Source organism: Diadema antillarum, unplaced genomic scaffold, assembly GCF_040938485.1.
Source record: "Diadema antillarum isolate AM-2024a unplaced genomic scaffold, OU_Dant_1.0 seq00000187_RagTag, whole genome shotgun sequence".
In the NCBI taxonomy this organism is placed as follows: domain Eukaryota; kingdom Metazoa; phylum Echinodermata; class Echinoidea; order Diadematoida; family Diadematidae; genus Diadema; species Diadema antillarum.
The window spans coordinates 142249-164806 of record NW_027271251.1 but is presented as its reverse complement, the minus strand read 5'-3'; the positions used below and the strand labels follow the sequence as shown (position 1 = coordinate 164806).

Below are 22558 nucleotides of genomic sequence, written 5' to 3'. Positions count from 1 at the left end.
TTGGTTGAGATACTACACCGTACATGTAAATCTGCCGTGGAGATTGACGAGAGATGGTCCCCTCTCATTTGCACCAGCAAGAATGATCAAATACGACGCAAATGAGTTACAACTTACGTACGCTGCTGTGCTATACTATCTAGAAACCTTCGCATGGTATAAAATTTGCTGAATCCCAGTCTCCATATCATTTCATCCATCGTTCGAAAGTATGGGTACAAGCGAAAACATTTTCCCATCATTCGCTATGTTCCTCTGAATTTCGTCTGCTGTTCAGTTACGAAATCGTATCCAAGGCACTCAAGGTAATACAAATTAGGAGACTAGAGTGTACGCGGTCTGCAATTGATTGTGTTTCTTAGTTGAATATTACAGAAAATGTATTTTGTATTTAATTATCAAGTTCAGAAAGTCTAAGAAATGAACAACACGAAATAGGTAGACATAGGTTATCTATGCATGTAGTCCAACACGTTGCGAAAGTTGCTGTGTCCAGTGCAGTGGCAGTGTAGTGTCTACAACTTATATAAATGCGACCAGCCCGAGGCCGAATGCGAAGTATAACTGTGTTACGGAGCGCCCCGGGTTTTACAGCTGTCTGTAGAATTCTACTGAGTCATAGGGATGGGGACAGGGATAAAGCAAAACACCGAACAAGTAGCGTGTAGTTAGGCTTATACTAGATTCCTATGCAAGTCTTGCCCAAGTCTTCCCATTTGAGCAAGGTGCGCTGTCGGTTAAACTCAGTCCGGGAAACCCGCTCATGAGGACCGCTCCCGCGTACGAGGACTGCCTCGCCTCATGAGGACCGCCCCCCGCCTCATGAGGACCGCCCCCATGCCTCATGAGGCCTGGGGGGAACGCCTCATGAGGCCCCCCTATTCACTTCTATTCATCTCACATCTGACGTATAAATTGTCGCAACTTTGCACGGTGATTTTTGTTTACACACACATGTCCACTATCCATGATGAAAAGAAGAAAAAATCCTATCTGTTTTTTTTTTCAAAAATCGAGTTTTAATCAACCGATGCAGAGCGCCCATTAAAACACGTGTGTTTCGATGGGCACTCTGCATCGGTTGATTAAAACTCGATTTTTGAAAAAAAAAACAGATAGGATTTTTTTCTTCTTTTCATCATGGATAGTGGACATGTGTGTGTAACAAAAAATCACCGTGCAAAGTTGCGACAATTTATACGTCAGATGTGAGATGAATAGAAGTGAATAGGGGGGCCTCATGAGGCGTGGGGGCGGTCCTCATGAGGCGGGGGGGCGGTCCTCATGAGGCGAGGCAGTCCTCGTACGCGGGAGCGGTCCTCATGAGCGGGTTTCCCGGGCTGAACTACAATGTACTTCTCTTTTCGCTGCTTTATTACAGATTCAACCTAACTGAGACAGCAGCTAGTAGCATGTCAAAACCCTCATTTCCAGATGCCAATTCCAGGAAGCGCTGCTGGGCAGCCAGGGATTCTTACTTTGAATGCCTCACAGCAAAGAATGATGATGAAACCAAATGTCAGGAATTTAAAGAAGCATTTGAAGCCAACTGCTCTAAAGCCTGGGTGAGTGTACTGGCGAAAATAAACCATGTAGAGTCTACTAAAGCAGGGCTCGACATTGACTGAAAGATCGGTCTGTATCTGGTCGTCAGGGATATGTATATACTGTGTCTGGCGTCACAGATCCCCTCCTATACAATGTACAATGTCGATGGAGGAGAGCGATAACGTCAAAAAATAAAAATAAATAAAAGACTCCTCCGGACAGACGGATCTTTCTGTCTAGGCTCGACATTAAACTATTTTTCTCTGCGGGCCCGTTCAGGCCACAAAGTAAAATCTTTAAATCTGAAATTTGGTGGCCAAAATAAAAAAAAGTAGTGGCTCAAAATAAACAGAAACTGAATGATCCATTTTCAGTCTTAGTTGCCTGATTACTGAGGCCACCAAAAGATAGGTGACCTGATACCAATTTTTAGTGGACCCAGGCCACCAGGCCGCCCTTAATGTTGAGCTCTGCCTTAAGGATCAAATCTATTCTTCTTCTTTTTTTTTTTTTCATAAGCCTATGGTATGATGTGTTCATTGCTAGAAACCCATGCAGTAAATCTCATACATGTGTATAGTTGACACACACGGGACTGGAGAAAAATCTGTTGACTATGCAAATGTTGACTTAAGGGGAAGACATCAAATTAAAAACATTTTTAAAAAGAAAAATCGAGGACTGTTTTATTTCACCGACTGGTGTGATTTGTTGTCTTAAGTGATGTCAACTTATGCAAGATTTATTGTGTTGTAAATTATACATAGTATGTGCTCAAAATACTAAAGGAGGAAATGTACATTTTTTTTTTGGGGGGGGGGGGAGGAGCATTCATCAAAATCCAGGTGACCATGTTTAAGATTGTCTAAAATTGTCTCTTGCATATATTTTAAGTACTGTTAGAGAAATTTTTAGTAATACACTGTATTTTTCATGCAAATCTGAATCTGATGTTACTTGCTTCTTTCTTGTGGCAGGCAAAATATTTTCTACGGAGACGTCGGTACCTAAAGTATCAAGATGAACTAGCAGCAGGAGGCTTCATACCAACAGAAAATGAGGACTCCTAGCACAAAGATATTGCTGGAATGAGTACAAGAAGTATCAGAAAATCATGGAGATGGACATTATTTCAAGAGTGCCTGACTTTGCATTCAGAAAGTATGTCTGCCATATGGATGTAGTGTGTATCAAGGAGTTTGTGAGATTTTATTGTACATGTATATGAATAGAATCATTCAAATAAAAAAAGAGGGGTATGATACACTAGTTTTTCTGTGAGGATGAATACCCCGTAAATTGATCTGGACTTTACTCAATGTGAAGTGAAATGTGATAATATTGCACATAACATACACCTATTAGTAGTTTTGGTTTCAGACCCTTGTCTTTTATTCTATTGTGCAGGCCAGTCAGTGGTATGAAAAAATACTGCTTTTTGTGTACCCCAGGATACTGTGAGCATTGAGTAATGAAATTTATGCACTTGAGTCAGTGAAGTGCAAATAATTGAAGTCGCCCCAAATGTTCATTAGTTTATTTGTTTGTTTGTCTTTTGTTTTTTGTTTTCCTCAAAATTTTAGTGGGTGATTCAAGGTACAGTGGACTAGCGAAGTCCTCGGGACCGGCAGTTCTCTTTCGTTATATCGAAATTTCGTTACAACCGAACAAATAAACGATAAAAGTACATAGACTGGATAATGTTCCAGCCCGAATGTTTACTTTGTAATAACCGGAATTTCATTATAACCGTGTTTGCTATAACGGGAGTGCACTGTAGAAAGGTACAGCATTGATTATAATTTTGAATGTAGACCATGAATTTGGCATAGGATATTCATCCACTACAACTTTGTTATGACAAAGTCATGGCAGTGATGTTGATCAAGGATTTAAACCACCCAGAAAGGTTTGCCGCACATTGTTTGTCTACAGTTTGTCTATGCTACGGTAACAACATGCAAGCAAAAGTATAGTTGACAGCTGAGAATTGAGCTTGTCTGGGTGTATGGTTAATGAAAATTGTCTGTTTGTATCCAACCATGATATGAAAATTGAGCAGGTGCAGTACTTAATTGTGTAAGAGAGACATTGATAATAAAGAAATTCATATTATCAAGTATCCCTGGTATTTAGTTGACTCTCTCATTTTAAACATCACCGTCTAAAGAAACAGCTACAACATTTCAGATAAGACAATTGCATATTCAGAATACAGCATTACTTTGATATGTGCACAATGGTCATTATACATGTACTTCCTTTGATAAACAGAATTCATAGTGACCAAGTCATATAGATATGATGAGGAAATGTTTGTTGTTTCCCTTGTCATGCTTACAGGTCATACTGCAAAATTTCTTTGCAGCCAATATGTATGTGTATATGTGCTGTATGCATTGTTGAACATTATTTTTGTAGAGTCACAAAAGCTTGCACTATTGAGTACCAACTTTTCACCTGATTGCTATTATCATGATGAAATTGAAAATAAAGACTGTGAATATGACTGTGAATCAATATCTTTTGGTCAAGTGTAACTTGTATTGTACACCAGTCAAATGTGTGATGTCTACAGGGAGAGGCAGATTGTTGATACATTGTACAGACTGTATTAAATTTTAGCTTGCCATGTCTTTTGTGGTGTGAAACTATGTTGTAAAAAGTAATTATTAATTATTGCAACTTGCAAGGTTGGGGATTTTGGGAATGATGCATTTATCTATGTGCTTTTAATGTCTGTTTGAGTGGCATTATTATTGATGATGTGCCGTGCTTGGTCAACTTGGGAGTCCAATAGCCTATGCATAGGTGGTAAACACCACTTCAGAAATATGTCACCTACAAATGTTCATAAAGCCAACAAATTGTGTATTTTGCAAGAAATGTGGTATTCTCTTTCCCTAAGTTGCCAATATGCAGAGCCTTCTAGAGTCATGAGTATATGCAAGTACCACTTGAACAACTTCAATCAGCAACAGCAAAAAACAAAAACAAACAAACAATCATAAGAACAAACAAACAAACAAACGAACGAACAAACAACCTCTTATAGCATGTACCACTTACACCATACCTTAAAGAAGAAATCCACTCCAAAGTTGTATCAAATCATAACTAAAAGATAAAAATCACTGCAGAACAATGCAAAAATGACCAAAATCAGATAATAAATAAGAAAGTTATGCCGTTTTGAAATTTCCAAATTTGTCGCAAAACACTTCTTGACCAGTCAACATGAATATTTAAAACAGCGAGTTGATGATGTCATGCTCTCATAATTTCTTACTTGTTTCATATACAGAAATGACAAAAATCCCATATTTCAGCTGTTTAGATATAAAACTTACCTCAAAATCGCCCAAAATAAAAAGAAAAAGTAGCAAATGTTAACTCTGATTTATTTTCGTACAAAAATATGCTTTTACCTGAATTAACTAAAGACAAAAATGTTTTCCAAATTTCATATGTAGCATACATAATTGTGAGGGCATGACATCATCAACTTGCTTATTGAATATTCATAGGGGTTGATCAAGAAATGTTTTCCAAAGATATATGAAATATCTAATTGTCATGTCTTCCTAAAATATATCTTATCAAATTTTTGTCATTTTTGGAACATTTGGTAGGGAATCTTTTTTTCTTTCTTTTAGAATTTAGTTTTTGGGTGGATTTACTCTTGAAACAAATAAGCATCTAATTTAGTCTGATTGGTTGTCATTAATGGAAGTTATTTAAGCAAAAACAAAACAAAACAAAACAAAAAACAACCACCTATTGTGAGAATTGAAATAAACTGACTCTCCTATCTAAACTTGTTATCATAATGATTAAAAAGAAAACAAATCTCTTGTTTAGGTTCACTTACCTTTGTTTTAAGGTCTCAACTACAATGTGAACTGTTTTCTGATGTAGCTTCTGTCCATTGTTACTGTCTGTTTCCTGCTTTGTCCCTGTCTCACTCTTTCCCCAATCCTCTGTATCTTTGTCTGTTTTTGTTTGTTCATTCATTTTCCTTATCTGACTCTTGATGGCAATCTGTATGAGCTCATGACATTGTACAAAGTATCTTTCATTGTTGGTTGTCAATCATTTTCTCTTGAACTTCCATTCTGAGTAATTTGTAATGACCAGTGATGTCATTATTTCCCTATTTTTATGTATGTTTGCTTTCTTGATCCCTAAGGGGTTGACTGTCAAAGTTTTCTTTAATTTGTCTATATACTTTATTTTCGCTGTTTCTCCACACTAGTGCACATAAAATAAGGTGTCAATGTTGGGTTGAAAAAAAAACAAACATTGTCATTTGATTTTTTTTTTATAAATAAGCACTATCTTCCATTTGAATGTTTTTTCTTGTGATCTTTTGCACATTGCGCAACTGTGTAAAAGGAAATTACTGCGATGAAATGCAACTAAGAACCTGATAAATGCCGATACCTTTCAACACCTGTCATTTCTTTGCTCCTCTGCCTCCAAACTTACAAGAAGGACCTTAGGGGTGTTTCACAAGGATGTACTTTAATATAAGTTAACTTATATCACTGCCCATATTGACTTGAAAAAACAAAACAAATGCCCTTTAAATAATTATGAGTGGTACCATTGGTGAGTGGTACACAGGTCAAGCAAAGGGACACGAATGGCCACCCTTAAACCAAGCCAAACTTAATCAAAATTAGCCTTTGTGAAACATTCCCATTACAGATACTTCTAAATACTAATTAGGAGTAGACCAACAACAGTCAGTAGGCCTATACATGTATATCTGACAAACATACAAATAGATAGGCAGACAGATAGTGAGCAGGAGGGAGGAAGAGGGCGAGGAAGGGACAAAATGGGTTTACTATAATTGGTTTAGAGAAGTTGACAAGAAGGTGAATGGCCACACCCCCTTTTTGTTTGTTTGTTTATTTGTAGTTGTTATTGATTTTGATTTTATTTTGTTTGTTTTTGTTTTTGCTATGTTTTGTTCTGTTTTATTTGTTTGTTTGTTTGTTTGTTTTTGGTGGTAATGAATCCGTACCTGGTAGTTGAACAACAGATGGCGACTCGTGCAGTCCGAACCCTGCTACCGCTACGCATACGTGGTGGGCTCCGCGGCCGTAAAGCCGCGAGCTGTGCCGTAGCAGACAGGTTTTCTTCTTCCTGCACCGGCTCGTCTCTGATCGACTGGATCTAGGTATAAAACTCGACCGACTGTGTTTCAGTGGTGTCAAAAGTCGAAGAGGATGGAACAAGTGTCGCAAGGAACGACAAAGTCACAGGGTGATAACGACATTCGTATTGCAGACTTCCAAGTTAAAAACGTAAGATTGAAAAAAACAAAAACAAACCCGCTTTCAATGTTAGCCGTGTATTTATAAGTCCCATTCATTTATTTTCGTGTCCCCACATACACAGTTTTGAGCGATGTTTTGACTTTTGTTGTGTTGATGGGTAATAATGGCTCTAATGCTGTTGTGCACCAGAGATGAGGCAAACTCATTAGCCTTATTTAGATCTGGCAGACTTACAGAGATGCACTTGATTCGAGAAAGGAGTGCTCTTGTCAGTCGAAAAGGGGGGAAATTACTAAGACTCAAAGTTAAACCATGGAGCTACTAACAGAAGTAGCTCCATGCTGGTTAACTGCGACAGCCGCTGTGGCGGCTGCGCCGTGCTCCCATTTCAGATCTTCATGTTGAACAAACGGGTGCCTTTGCGGCGCTATATTTCCTTAAATTTTCAACAGAAACTACTAGGAATACTTACATGGGTCGATGAAACCTAAATGACTATCATCGGCGACTGTTTGAGGCATTTCATTGCTTGTGATGCACAAAATGATGTCTTATAAGCAGCTCACCGATGTTCACAGAATTCACAATCACTCGCACAAGCACACAGAATAGGGGAGCTCTCACATTAGCGAAACTGGGGGGAAGCCGCCAGGACCGCGCCTGGCGGCGCGGTCTCCGGGGCTACATGCTGGTTAAACCACTGGCACTGCAAGTGCAATTAATTTCACTCCTTTGCTTCAATGCACTATGGCTGTTTATGAACATGACGAATCAGGTTTGTGGCAGCATCAATGCCATCAATCATACAGAAGTTAAGCGGTGAAGAGATGACATTTGACAACCCAAAGTAAATTAATGAGAGGCACTGTCTTTTCCGTTTGTCTCAAGTTATTTTGAATACAAAGAATGGCTTAAAGTGTATCTGATATCTGTACACAGAAATTTAGTTTTCTGACATTGTAGGATATTATACTGGCAATATCCCTATGAAATATAAGAGTGCAACGTTGCTCACATACAGAGATATAGCAATATATAAAGAGACATCTATGAGCAATCTCTAAAATGCCAAAAAATACATGTGCCTTGATCTAAGAGTAGTCGTCTGGCGTTATCGACTGCATTCAATTGCATAGTTCCATAATTTTCTGTACAATCAGTGTACTATACTACTACGATACTCTTAAAACACGCAAACGCACGCAAATGTCCACGTATGCAGCTAGGTTGGTGCTGCCACGCTGGCCGTGCCAGGCCACTGAGCAGGCAGCCGTGGCAGCATCTACTCATTGATCATGTGGATGCATATATGGCTCGATGAGGCGATACCGATAGACAGTATTCGATATACTGTAATAGTGGAAATTTTCGCGGTGTTGAAATTTTCGCGCATTTCGCGCAACCAGAAACTAGCGCGAAAATAAAAGCACGCAAATATTTTTGTTTGCCATTTGTTCCTGTGCGTGATGTCTTGATTCCGCGGAATTAAAAACACGCGAAACTCTTCTGACACGGCCAAGCGCGAAAAATTAGTCGCGCGAAAATATCCACTTTTACAGTAGCTGTGTGCAGACGGAGGCGAACGAAGGAAATGTGCACACACCGATGGTCTACGTGCGGCTACTATTTTCAGATCTGGGTACTATTGCAGCGCGCACTAGTGCGTGCTGATTTATTAAAATTAATATTTCACAGTTTTGGGCATTTTTTGTGATGGGATAGAATTTTCTCTAGAGTTCTTAGGACATTCTCTCACACCTCTCAAATTTAGATTTTAGGGGAGAGATTCTCTTTAAACCTTAAGCAGATATATTCACAATAATGATAGTTGATAGTTTTTAGAGCGCCTTTTCCACTGGATACAAATTAAGCACTATTATGACAATTGAGGTGACATGATTCAAGTCTTCAAAATTATGAATGGCTTTACTGACACCAACTGATCCAAACTTTTCAAGACAAAAGATGAAAGAGTTTATCTTTGTGGTCACAATCTCAAGATCCAGAAGCAAAATGCACGATTGAACATCTGGAAAAATAATTTCACCCATGGGGTAGTATCTCCCAAAGTCAGCCGTGGAAGCTTGATGTATTCCTGTCAAAGATGTACAACAGATTCACATACTCTGTAGAGTAGTTTTCTCAAACAGCAGCAGTCAATTACTGCAATAAAGGAAGTCAAAGGTATCCAAGTTGACAAACAGTGGAAGTTTTTTTTTAATTTAATTGGGAGGGCATTAAAAGACTATCATCTTTCCAGATGTCTGACAAGACAGGTGAATCCAGGTGAGATATCAACCCTTGTCGCCATAGGAGATATCTTATACAAATTACCAGGCAGTGACAGTACAAGTCCAATGCATACATATGGATTGCAGGTCTTCAAATTTTGTTTGAAGTGATCCAGTGTTGGTGATGATTTAAAAGAGGAGGGAGCCTATTTCACAGCCTGGGTGCAGTAGAGGAGAAAGCTGCATCACCAGCTAGTTTGTTGGTGCTTAGTTGAGTGAAGGTAACCAACGATGAAAGATGAGTGCACCTAGAGTTAGAATCTCGTACCAGACACTCCCCAACAATCAGAGGCTCGCAAATCAGACTTTCAGAGAGTTTGCGAACGTAACAAAACTGTGAGTGTTGATCAAGGAGAAAGTGATACAGGTGTAGAGAGACACAGATAAAGAGAGAGAGAGAGAGAGAGAGAGAGAGAGAGAGACAGCATAAGGTTGAGATGCTACATTTTACGAGTAGATACAGACACTAGATAAGGTGTGTAGAGTTTTATAATTTTTTGTTTTTATTGTTTTGTTTTTTGTGTTTTTCAATATCATGTGTTGAACACAAATTGCTTCATGCTTTTTCTGGCACAGTTGGGATTTATAGTTTTTGGCACTTATAGACCGGAGGCTACCTCAGAATTAATCATTTGTCCTATGTCAGGTGAATATATATCCTCTTCAGGTACACAACATTTCATATGTCCAGCCTTATTTCCATATTGAAAGCAGATACTAAGTTATCCTGAGCAATCCACAAATTTATTGAATTTTACTTTAAAAAGTCATGTGTGCCAATGATAGTGATGCTTCAATGCCTATCAAATGGACCCACGGAGTAACTAACATCATTTCATTTTTTTTTTTTGTAATTACATTTTTTTTTCCTCTGCAGGTTCCAGATGTTGTATATTACATTCCAAATTTCATTTCAGAAGAGGAAGAAAAATATCTCCTGAGTCAGGTATGCAAACACCACACTGCCCTCTAATTATTTCTGATTATTTTATGACACACTTTGTTGTACTCTGGAGGGTATTTTGTCCTATTCTGTATGTGTGATGTCTGTCTACTTGGCCTTATGGCTGATGCAAAACGTACTGTTATTCTGTCAAGATCCATTCCTGCAATCCTCATATCTCAGTAGTTGAAATGATATGATAATTGGCTCACTTGATCTATACCATGATACAGACTGAGAACAGTAATTGGGACATTCTAGGACTATTTACTGAAGATTTGTATGCAGGTCAATGGGAGACTTGTGAGGGAATGACATCACCTCATCACCTGTTCCATGAAATTGTGAAAACTTTTAGATGTTGTATCATTGTCTTGTCATTTTTTGATTCAGTTAACATACTATAATTCTGTTTGTTTGATTTATTGCTTATTCAAGTCATCTTCAGGATGAAGTGGCATTGGAATACAGTAGTTGGATATGTTGACATTTTATGTTTATGTTTATTTTTTCTTCTTCTTTTTTTATATTTTTTCTTAGGTTTATGCAGCACCAAAACCAAAATGGAAACAGCTGTCACATAGACGCCTTCAGAACTGGGGTATGTTTCAGGAGAAAACAAATCTAAATTAAGACTGATCTCTTATTCCAAGAAACAATATTTCAAGGACATCAATCTTATGTTCTTGTACCCTGAGTAAGAAAAAATAATAATTAACTTATTTTTCTTGCTCCTTGTCTACCTTATTTTTCTCACTCCTTGTCCTGCTAATACAGCTTAAGCCACAGGAGATTCTTGTTTGTGTGGTCTACATCATGTAGCATGCAATCTCTTCTTTAAAAGAACATATGAAGTGTTAAGATGCCTTCTCTGAAGGCTGTCTGGTACACACAATTACATTTTTACATGTTTTCTGACAAACAATACCATGCTACCTAATAAGGAAAACTTAATGTAATTGCGTGGTTCCCTTGAATTCCTTGACTGTTATGTGTGGACGAGTATTTGTTGTAATGTTATGAATTCTCATTTCTTGTTACAGGAGGCCTACCTCATCCAAAAGGGATGATTGCCGAAGGATTACCAAAGGTATGGTGTGTGATGATCTCCTGTGTAGTCTAAGGTCATAGACTTATGAAGGGTACTGGTATCATGTTTTTTGAAGTATCTGGTCATATACAGTGTGTCTCCAAAAAAAGTAAACCCAACTTCAACAGCAAATTTTCAGAAAACTATAAAATATTTGCACATTATTTTTTCATGGTTAGATAGTCCAATAAGTCCTCTATCCAGTGATACCACGTAAGTTATGTAACTCTCATGCATGACTGAGCATGATTCAACTTGGTGAATGGGTGTGAAATAATCACTGTGGCAAGTTATTTCTTGCTATTGTCATGCATTCAGGGCATATTTGAAGTTACATTTTTGTCACATGTTAGGCCTGTGATTACATAACAACTTCAGCAAAGGTTGTTCCTGACACAGGCACACTTCACATGCTTTCCAAACATGGTACAGTTGACAATTGAGCAGAGAGTATTCCTGGTAACTCTATACCAGGAAACAAGAAGTTTCGTGGAAGTTCAAGAGGCTTTTTAGGTGCAGTTCCCCGACAGGCAGCCTCCAACAAAAAGAGCCATCTGGTACAATGTGAGAAAGTATGCTGATCACGGAACTTGCCACAGTGAGGATTTCACACCCATTCACTAAGTTGAATCATGCTCAGTCATGCATGAGAGTGACATAACCTACGTGGTATCATTAGACAGAGGACTTATTGGACTATCTAACCATGAAAAAATAATATGTAAATATTTTATAGTTTTCTGAAAATTTGCCGTTGAAGTTGGGTTTACTTTTTTTAGAGACACACTGTATAAGCAAGGCTAGTAAGTATATCCTGTGATTTTGGTGCAAGTTGGGTTTGCATGTTTTGAGATATTGACATAGATACGAAAGTACATTGGCACCAGACAGCTTAAAGAAGCTGATCTTCCAATATGAATAATAATCATTTCCACCCACTCACCTAAAGTTATAAGTTGATGATTTTAGTGCCTTAGAAGCTATGACAAATTATGTGTATGGTGTGTGAGATGCTTCGGACAACCACACGTAACTAAGTCTGCTTACATTTTCTCCAATCATTAAAGTGGTCACATAAATTGCACATCTGAAACATTAGAATGATTCATGTGCCTGGCCTGTCTGTACTGAACTTAAACTTAAAGAACTTATTAAAGATACAGTGTAATACTCGCCCTGTTACATATTCAGTTTGTCTTTGTTTCGTGCTTCTCGTTTAACAGTGGCTTGAGCTGTATACCCAGAAAGTTGCCAGTTTGGGGGTATTTGAAGATCATGTACCCAATCATGTTCTCGTCAACGAGTATCAACCAGGACAAGGGATCATGGTATGTTGTACTTTGATAGTAGAAAGCTTCAAAATTGAGAGTATTTCATTTGTTTGTGCAGTTAGATATTAAAATGTAATCCCGTAATTTAAAGAATTTGTGGAAGTACTAGAGCAAATATGTTTTCATGCTTTCAAGTGTAGGGGCAGCGGACCCCCCTCTCACACCTCCATCCCACCCACACACACCAAAAAGAAAACATTCTGCGGCTTCTTAATTGTAATATGAAGAAAAAGCACTTACATTGCTCTGTTGATAAAAAACAAAACAATGATGTACTTGAGTAGATAAAATAACCTTTGGTTTCTCATTGTCCCGCAATGTGTTCTTTCTGTTAAGCTACAGACACACTGTAACTGAAAGTCTAAGTATAAGCAAGGAGGTAGGAAGAGATCTCTTCTCACCTCCCTGGTGTAAGGATGTAATGCAGGAAAGTTTAGAAACATATTTCTCAGGCATCCGGAAGGAGCATCATAACTCATCTGCCTCTGCTCCCTTCCCCAAAAACTTTGTGTGGATACCAATAAGCCAGTTTGTAGTTTCATTCATAATCATTGTGATGCTTATCTCAGTGAATTTAGAAACCAACATGCCTGTTGGTACAAATGAATTTTTCTGCCTATGAGGAAAGTAGAACTCTGATCTGACTTATTTCCACAGCTGCTGCAGCTGTTGCAGCTGTCTCCGAATTCTTTTGCCCTAATGACAAAGAAGAACACAAGCTAAAACATGCGTTCAAATTTGCTTCGGAGTGTCTGGTGTGGATGGACTGCATAGGGCAGTCTGTTGTGAAAATCCCTTTCACAGTCTGCTTATCAGTATCTTTAAATCTTTCTCCCACAATTACCATAATAATGTAGCACAGTGCCACCTAGCATTGATAATGTGGAACACAAGTGGAAGTTGAGGGGAAGTCCCATGGTCTAAGGGGTGCAGTAGCTGATGGGGTCATGGTAAAATGTTTAACCTAGTGAAATTCCTGCTCAACCTTGCAGGAAGCACCACATGGAGCTCAACTTCCAAGATGATGTCATAATTGCAGTGGAATAGCCACAACACATCCTGTGTTGATCAAAAAAGGGGGGAAATGCCATGTGTACCTGGTAACTCTAGTTGCTTAGATTTGTTAAACATGATGAGACATTAAATATGGAGAGATCGACATGTCACATTCTGGTATACCTGATGGAAATATGTGTTATGAGGGCAGTATTTTGGTACCCAGGAAAGGAATATCAGTTGATTCTGAAATTCATAAAAATAAAATCACCCTCAAATGTATAGTATATATTATAGTACATGATGTACATGCCTGTAATAATGCTGCACTATAATCAACTGTCTCCCCCCCCCCCCACCCACTCTCCCTCCCTCTTTCTTTCATCTTCACTCGCTCACAGCCTCATGAAGATGGGCCACTGTTCTACCCAACAGTGACAACTATTAGTCTCGGCTCCCACACCTTCTTGGATTTCTACCACAGGAGAAATGAGAGCCGTGAGCACAATGGGGTAAGCTGTGGATACCTTGATACCCGTTTCCCTGCAACAGGAATTGTGTTGTCCATATTATGCAATGCTTTTTTTGTTCTACATGGGCTTTCACATGTTTTGCTAATTACTGGACAGAGTCACAAGTTAGTCATTGCACCAATGCCCGGTGAAAAGTACAGTTGGGTTTGTAGGCAAAGTAAAAGACTGGTCATGTGATAGCTCTCAGCCAGTCATTTGAATAAGAGCCATGTTACCTTTTGATAACTATCATTTACCCATCTTTATGAGTTCTTCATATTGTAGCCATCTCTTTGAGTTAAACAATTTACAGAGGCAGCTAATGCATTGATAGGGCTTTGTTAATGAGTATTAATTGCTTGAGACAGTCAAGTTAACATTAAGATGTGGGGCTGCCAACACTCGTCCATCAAAATGAGGGAAATTCCAAATAGCAATCAGGGAGAAACCTGTCTGTTACATGCATCTCGATGGGCTGAAATAAGTTCTGAATCAGGAAGATTTTTATATTGTGTGATCTGGACATGACAAGTATTTAAGATTTCAGGAAGTGTCCATCAGAGTCAGGGAGACTTAAGCCCGCCGCACACTACACGATTTTGTCCCGATTCATCGGTCTTAAGACCTTAAGACTAGAAGTGTGACGTCACAGTCTTGCCCTTTTCTGGTCGTACGACTGGGTCTTAGCGCCAGTCGTAGAGTTTTGACATGTTGAATTTCTACGACTGGTCGTAGGCTTTCAGCCATTCACAATGCAGTAAAATGCAAGCGCACGCAGTGCGCACTGCGCGCGCTTTGCAGTCGGGTCGTATAGTGTGCGATGTCCGGTCGTACGACTGGTCTTAAGACCCAGCTTTGCTTAAGACTTTAAGACCAGTCTGATCGTGTAGTGTGTGGTGGCCTTTAGTAGCTCTGTAAGATGTGATGATGATGATGATGGTGATGATGATGATGCATGCACAAAGTTGTAATTGTATCAAATGGACCCCCTTCACTCCAAGGACTGAATAATCCTGTATATTTGTTTGCTTTTATCCTAACGGGATCTGTTATTCATAAAAACTTCAACAGCTCAGACAGAAGATGACATGGTTCATACAATCTAGTGTGGAGTTTCAACAGCTTCTTTTAAAGGCCAAATGTCAAGAACTGCTGAAAAATGCTTTGTGTTGTGAAATGACTTCAGAAACTCCTGTTGCTCACCGACGATGATAAGTGTAAGCTATTGACCTACGTCATATTTTTACAGGAAGGAGACAGGGATGCCTCTAGTGGCAGTGACCCTCCACCAGACATGGAGCCATTCATGTCACTCCTGCTGGAGCCAAGGAGCCTCCTTGTGCTCCAGGGATCCATGTACACCTCCCATCTCCACGGCATCACAGAGAGGGCGACAGACAGCATAACAGACAGAGTGGCCAACCTGAGCGCGACTAGGCATGGCATGGGTGAAGAGCTGACGAGAACCTGTCGCGTCTCTCTCACCATCAGATTCGTTCCAAGGACGCTCAAGATGAAGTTACTGTTTGGGAAGAGATGACGGATGTGGATAAAGGACACTGCCAGACACGAACAAGAGATGGTGGCAGTATCTCTGCCTGGACTGGAGAAAGATAATCAGCACAGTTTCTATCCCTGGGTAGGAAGATAAAAGACAGGTGATCACTGGCCATCAATGTCATACATGATTGGATGCTCAGTCCATAAACAAAGAGTGGAATGAAGGTGCAGCAAGCTCACATTGTATGGAGGATTTTTACACAATATGTGTGAAGAGACTTAGTTCTCTTTTCAGAAAGCCATGAGAAAGGAAGCACTGGTTCTCCTTCTATAAGAAAAAAAAAAATGGATCAATGATTGAATAGCATAAGAGTGAAAATACAAAATAGTGGTTGATCTGTTTGAAACTGTATCACAGATGCATCTTTCTCTCTTTCTTTTTTGTATGTGTCAATGCTGGCTATCTTCTTGTGCCAAAGGTGTGAGATTTTCTTCTCTTTAATACATGTTGATACCAGGGCTGTTCAGTGCACTCCCGTTATAACGAACATGGTTATTACAAAATTCCGGTTTAATACAAGGAAGTAAGAATCCAGGCTGCAACATTACCCGCTCTCTGTTTTTTATTGTTTATTTTTTTCAGTTATAACTACAAAATTACGATATAACGAAAGAAAAATGCCGGTCCCAAGGGCTTCATTATGGCGGGAGTCCACTGTATATTATGGAGATTTGCAATTGATTCCAAGTTTGTCTGATACATAATTGGCCTTATAGTGTCAGTTGATGTCAGTATTACCACAACTCTTTTAGGCTATCATGAGTATCAACTCAGAATTTCATGGCAAAAGATTTCTCTCGTTACAGTTAATAGGTGTACGTAAAATGCTTGTACTGCAGACTTCCTTATCAGCAAATCCAGTGTAATATATTTTCAGATTACCTAGTTATGGCTCAGCAGTAAAGTAGGATTGAAGACTTGAGGCATGTTCTTACTTTTCTGTCAGTGCTTGGCTATTGTGTTTCGCTCTAATAGAGTGTACAGTGAGTTGTGTACTGATGGACATGCTGGTCACTAAGAGCTTCTAGAAGGAATATTCTTCTTGAGCTCTACTCACAATCAGTGATACACTGTACAGTGCACTCCCATTACAGTGAACACGGTTATAACGAAATTTCAGCTACAGAGAAATAAAAATTCAGGCCGCAACATTCCTCGGTTCTATGTCTTTTATTGTTTATTTGTTCGGTTGAAACGAAATTTCGATATAATAAAAGAAAACTGCCGATCCCGAGGACTTTGTTAGAAGGGGAGTCCACTGTACAATGTTTCTGGAGTGAATAATACAGTGATGTTAGTGATATGAAGGATTATATCCCACATAGGTATGCTTGACCAATAGGATTACTTGAATTTGTAACACGTGACTGAGAGATGTTTTTCTCCCAACATCCATGTTGTGGTACTATTGGATGTTGTGGTACTTTCACATATGTGATGGTCTTTTTCGTTATTAGCACTTTTTACATACCCTCGATGGGAATCGATAGAGGTATTGCTCACATCTATCGGTCATGCGAGTAGCAAGTAAGTTCTAGTGGTATGCATCCGTGCACATTGCACAATTATCGATACATTATTATTGCTTGTTACTGTCTCAGATCTAACGTCAGTCTCGTTCATTTGACTACCGCGGTGCCGCGGACCATGGTTGCACAGTACAACCACCTGTGTTGTAACATTCAGCCTGAAAATCTGCTTTGTTGATGGAATACATTTTTATTGAATCTGAAGTTTGTTAATCGATGTGGGATATAAAGCAAATAATCATCTCTTATTTCTCGAGCAATGGATACAATTGTAACATTGCCTCGGTGATCCTTGAGGTGCTATCAGCCCTCGCCTTCGGCTCGGCCTGACACACACCTCGCTGATCATCTGGGCAATGTTAGATTGTACCATCACCCTCGCAGTCGATGATTATTTGCTAAATATTCATCCTGCAGCAAATGACACAAATATGTTGACCTTGCATTGGTTTCTTACAGTTTTGAGTGCTTTCGGGCTTGCAATACTGTAGATACATTGCTGTTAGGTTTTCAGAGAGGAGGTTCTGAACGTGTTAAAATCATCTAGAGTTGATTTGAACCTTTTGCATTAATCTCATGAGCAACTCTCTCATAAACTGAAATGTCTACCTTTGTGTGTAAACAACAAAGTGCAATTGAGATGATTTTACAAACTAAATAAAGCTTCTTTGTTACACTGTACTAATGTCATGCCAACATACTTTTGCTGAATGAATATCAGTGTCATGAAAGTTAAAAAATCAGAATACATGTACATTGTATATCAAAATGTTGACTTATGATACAGAAATAGATGGCTTTGAATCGAGGGGTATATACAATTAGTATACCGGTACAGTGTATAAATGCAGGGCTGCACAGTAACCCATTGTTCCTACTGGTCAGACCTGTCTGTTGGACCAGTTGGCACCCATTTTGTACTTGTCCATTCCTGAAAAAGTTTCTGGACTAACGTGAGTTTTACTGGTTATGGACCGTCGGACCAGTGCCACTGTTCAGCATTGTGAGCTCATTTTTGCTTTTTGCTTTTTTTCAAAGTGAGCAAAGAGGAAACAACAGCAGTCCCTTATTTGGCATTGTATATGCCTTGAATGCCCTTGACGTGGTCACTTATGTGCCAATAGTAATGACTGTGTATGCTGCCTGCCCTGAACTTGTCTGAAGGATTTTTGTTTTTTGTTTGACATGACCATAAATCGTCTTCCCTGTAGAGCACTTTCTTAGGATGCTACACTGTACCCTAAAACTGATTGTGGGTTTCTGTCATCATACAATGTTTTGTCACTGAATTTTAATTCTGCTGCATTAAATGTGTATCTCATTGTGGTGGCAAAATTTGGTCTTCTATTTCTGTTCATTGCTTTCTGACAATGAAGTGACCATGTCATGTGTTAAGTGTGAAGGCAACTCCTGTTATAATGAAATTCTTAGAACTGGCAGTTTTCTTTCATTATATCAAAATTCTGTCATGGCTGAACATGTGAAGCTATATACATGTAGATACAATAAAAATTAGGGGACTTGAATTTTTACGTTGTTGTAGGTAGAGTTCCATTATAATGGTGTTTCTTATAACGGGAGTTCACTGTATTTTCTCTGTAACTGTTATATGTGCGACTCCCTATGATTCAAATTGCATAATTTCTGGGAGATGTTTCAGTTGGAACTTTTTTGCACTTCAGACTTATGCAAGTCTTCTGAGGTTGGCAGCTAATCTCTGGGGCAAATACCCGTAAGTAATTTGGAGAAAGCAGCATTATTGATTGTTTTTAGTGTTATTATGACCTCATCACGTAACATTTTACAATATATTTTACCCAGTCGGTAAAAAATAGGAAAATGAACGAAAGACAAGAAAGTCATTGAGTCCACAGAAGTCTTCATGTGTCTTTATTCATAAGCTATTACAATCATTCACGGAAACATACACACTAGAATATGCCAATTCTTCTGCACAATTAACTGGATATTAGTTTGCAGAAAATATCAAAAGAATGCATGTATAACTTTTCATATTTTCACTAAGCATATGTGGTTTGCTTGGGTTATCTTGTAATCCTTTATACATCAGGAGAGGGTCTACATCAGCAAACATTAAGACATGAACCATGAATACTTTCATCACATTACTTAACGAGCTCATATTTTTTGCATCATCTTGAACTCTGCAAACCTTTTGGCGACTTGTTGATTTTTGACAAACAGCTGTAATCTATCAAAGGTCTTTTTTTTTCCTCCTTTTTTAAAATTTATGCTAGGATTTTATACAAATGTCAGTTATACACACTCAGACTTCTAAATTGACTCCAATACCATAACAGATACATAATCCTATTTTTTTTTTTTTTTTGGTAACATCTTCAATTCTGATAGCATCCAATCATACTTTACACCATGCAAACTTTACTCAGATTATACATTAACAAATCTATATATACATTGCCCCTCACTCACATGCCACAGCAATGTACCCAACACCTGGAGTACACTGTAATTGACAAGATCCCCCCTCCCAAATAAAAACAAAAAACAAAAAACAAAAAACCCCAAACTGTTAAGTACATTTGAATCACACATTGCATAAATCATGCTTCATGGGTTATACATGTATATCTAAATACCACAGCAACTCAAATTATCTTGCTTGCAGAGAAGCCCAACGTGTACTATGAAAGGCACAAATGCGGAGTAAAGTGAACACTCCATCTGTGATGCTTTACAAATGTCAGAGGAAAGCCAAAGGACAAGCATTAAAAAAAAAAAATAGAATGCTCATAAACACTGGGATCATTGAATGCATACACTGAAAGGTCTCAAAATCCTGTCCATCCACAAACACTCTTGCAAAAAGAAAATACTGGCAAGCAAATGATTGGCCATTTTAGATTTCACACTTTTTAATTACATGTATTTGCCACATACAGCTGTAGAGATGAATGTTTAAAGGACTAAAGAAAAAGCAGATAATGCCAAAATTATCTAGGGAGATTTCTTAGCTAGAAGTGTGAGAAGAGGTCAAAGAAGCCACTTTACTGTCACTCACTAGTATTGGATCTTGTATGTCTTGGTTACTGTAAAAGTGGATGTTTTCGCGCTTGGTCGGGTAAGAAGAGTTTCACGTGTTCTTAATTCCACAGAATCAAGACATCCCACACAGGAACATATGGCAAGCAAAAATATTTGCTTGCTTTTATTTTCGCACTAGTTTTTGGTTGCGCGAAATGCGCGAAAATTTCAACACCGAGAAAATTTCCACCTGTACAGTATCCACAAGCAAAACACAGTGCTTCCTTTACATTTCACAGGTTGGCTTCCTACCTCCTACCAGGGTGACTTTTACAACAGAAATGAACCATCATCAATTAAAAAGCTAGCTGTGCTATTCATTGCCTTGTTGGGATAGTCATTTGCAAAATTTCTAAAGGGGGGCAGTGTGTGTCTTTTTGTCTTTTATACAGACATAGTTTAGAACAAAATACATGTATTTTATACTGTACAAAGGACCATCCATTTTGAATGCCCTGCGCCAAAAATTAACCTGAAATGGAGCTTGCTAAAATATCTCAGATTTTAAAATTTTCCAGATTGTACAACAAGTGGGAAAATCCTAATTGACGTTTCATGTACTGTAAAAGTGGTTTCTTTCACGGTGGTTTTATTTTCGCGCTTTGAGGTTGAACCGCGAATTTAACATCACGCGAAAATGTTTTGAACTCGTCGCTTGTTACAACGCTATCATTACCGACCGCGAATTTAAACACACGCGAAAAAGTCGGCACCGATGGAAACCGCGAAAGTTTCTGTACGCGAAAGAAACCACTTCTACAGTACAGTACGTCATGTCCATTGGGTACAGCTAATGCAGAGAGGATTTTTCATACACATTTTAGACCATTGTGTTCCAGTCACATTTCATAATCTCAATCATACAATTCCAACACTGATACTCCAAACTCATACTAGAAACACCACAAGATGAAATTGAAGAGACAAATGTTGCATCCTTCTTCCTCCAGGAAAAAAAAAATACAGTAATTTTGCTCATGTATGTATTTTGCTTGCAATTTGCATCATAATGCATTGTCACTTTGCCAACTCATTACACCACCTGTCTGCTTTATAAGAACCTGAACATCCTTTTGAGTATGGTATACTGTGTATTTTTCATACACACACTCCCCATGTTCAGATGAAAAATAGAAAACTGTAAGTATGGTGTAGCAAGTTCCAGAAAACCATATGGGAGTTTAGGTGGTACACCTGAGGTCAAAACAGATTACAAAGATCTGAAGCAATCAGAACTTTGTCACACTTTTGGACCACACACACACACACACACACACACACACACACGCACAAGATATGCAGCAGGGGCGTGGTCCATGAATCAGCCACACAACCAAATGTTCCAACAAATCATTTCACGTTAAATGCATCTGCCCATCCGACGTTACTTCACACCCAGGAATGCCCCCTTGCTTGCAGACTCTGTCAAATTGAATGTTACCAATCGTCTAGCACTGACAAGAATTAAATCTTTTCATGTGTTTTGTTCACCTCTGCATAAAGACAACTTTGAGAACCTTTTGTTTCCTTCTCTTCACAGGTTACTGAAAAGTAGAATGATCCTATCACTTTTACAACATCAGTGATCAAACATAGCCTTGTGGACTGTTTGGAAATCTACAAAGTAATTTGGTATACATTCCTCTTGTGCATGGGGGGATAACGCTATTTTAACAACTACACAAAGAAAAACTTTCTGCATAACACTCCAGGAAGTCTCATCATGTTTGGCATGTCAAGAGTAAGGGTGCATTTATGCTCGACTTTTTGGGGGCCACAATTTGCATTTTGAAAGACGATTAGTTCAAAACATGGTTGTGTCCCATCTCACTTTGATATAAATGCCCACTCAAAACGCTCAAAGTGATGCATCTATGATTGGCAAATCACATTTACCATCGGCGATTCTCACATATGTTGAACAGATCACGGAAGTAGGGGTTATTAGTTTTTCAACAATGTGCAGTACATGTTTGCGAAATCGGCTCTATCTCGAGCTTGAAAAAAATCAGCATATACTTTTTCCTTGTGTGAACGGCATTTTGGATTGGCATTTCAAAATGCTGATTCTACCTTCACAAATTGAGCATAAATGCACCCTAAGAGTACATCAAGTTTCATTTGAATTCAGATAATTTTCAACACCCACAGCACAGTAATGTATTTAGTGGCCACCCTACTGCTCTGAGTAGACGGACAAATGCTGGCAGAGTCTAATATCTTTATCATGTACAGTATATGTAGATGTATTTTCTAAAACATGTCTTTGCTTTCATCTGTACGTGAATGCTGTAGCTCTCACTCGGAGCAATGGGGGTATCAGTATTTATAAACCAAACCCAAATGACTGCAGCTCGAGATATTCCTTAGATCATATCCCACCACTCCAATCATATGAATTCA

The 22558-nt window shown here is 38.7% G+C and overlaps 1 protein-coding gene across 1 annotated transcript; it reads left to right on the top strand.

The window, feature by feature from the left end:
- The first annotated feature begins 1412 nt into the window (after positions 1 to 1412).
- On the top strand, positions 1413 to 16089 carry LOC139728612 (alpha-ketoglutarate-dependent dioxygenase alkB homolog 6-like). The gene is made up of 7 exons (XM_071639554.1): positions 1413 to 1565; positions 10005 to 10073; positions 10611 to 10671; positions 11114 to 11160; positions 12384 to 12488; positions 13889 to 14006; positions 15256 to 16089. Exons 1-7 carry the CDS (start codon positions 1413 to 1415, stop codon positions 15537 to 15539), a joined length of 837 nt encoding a protein of 278 aa, XP_071495655.1. The 3' UTR covers positions 15540 to 16089.
- Positions 16090 to 22558: the final 6469 nt, after the last annotated feature.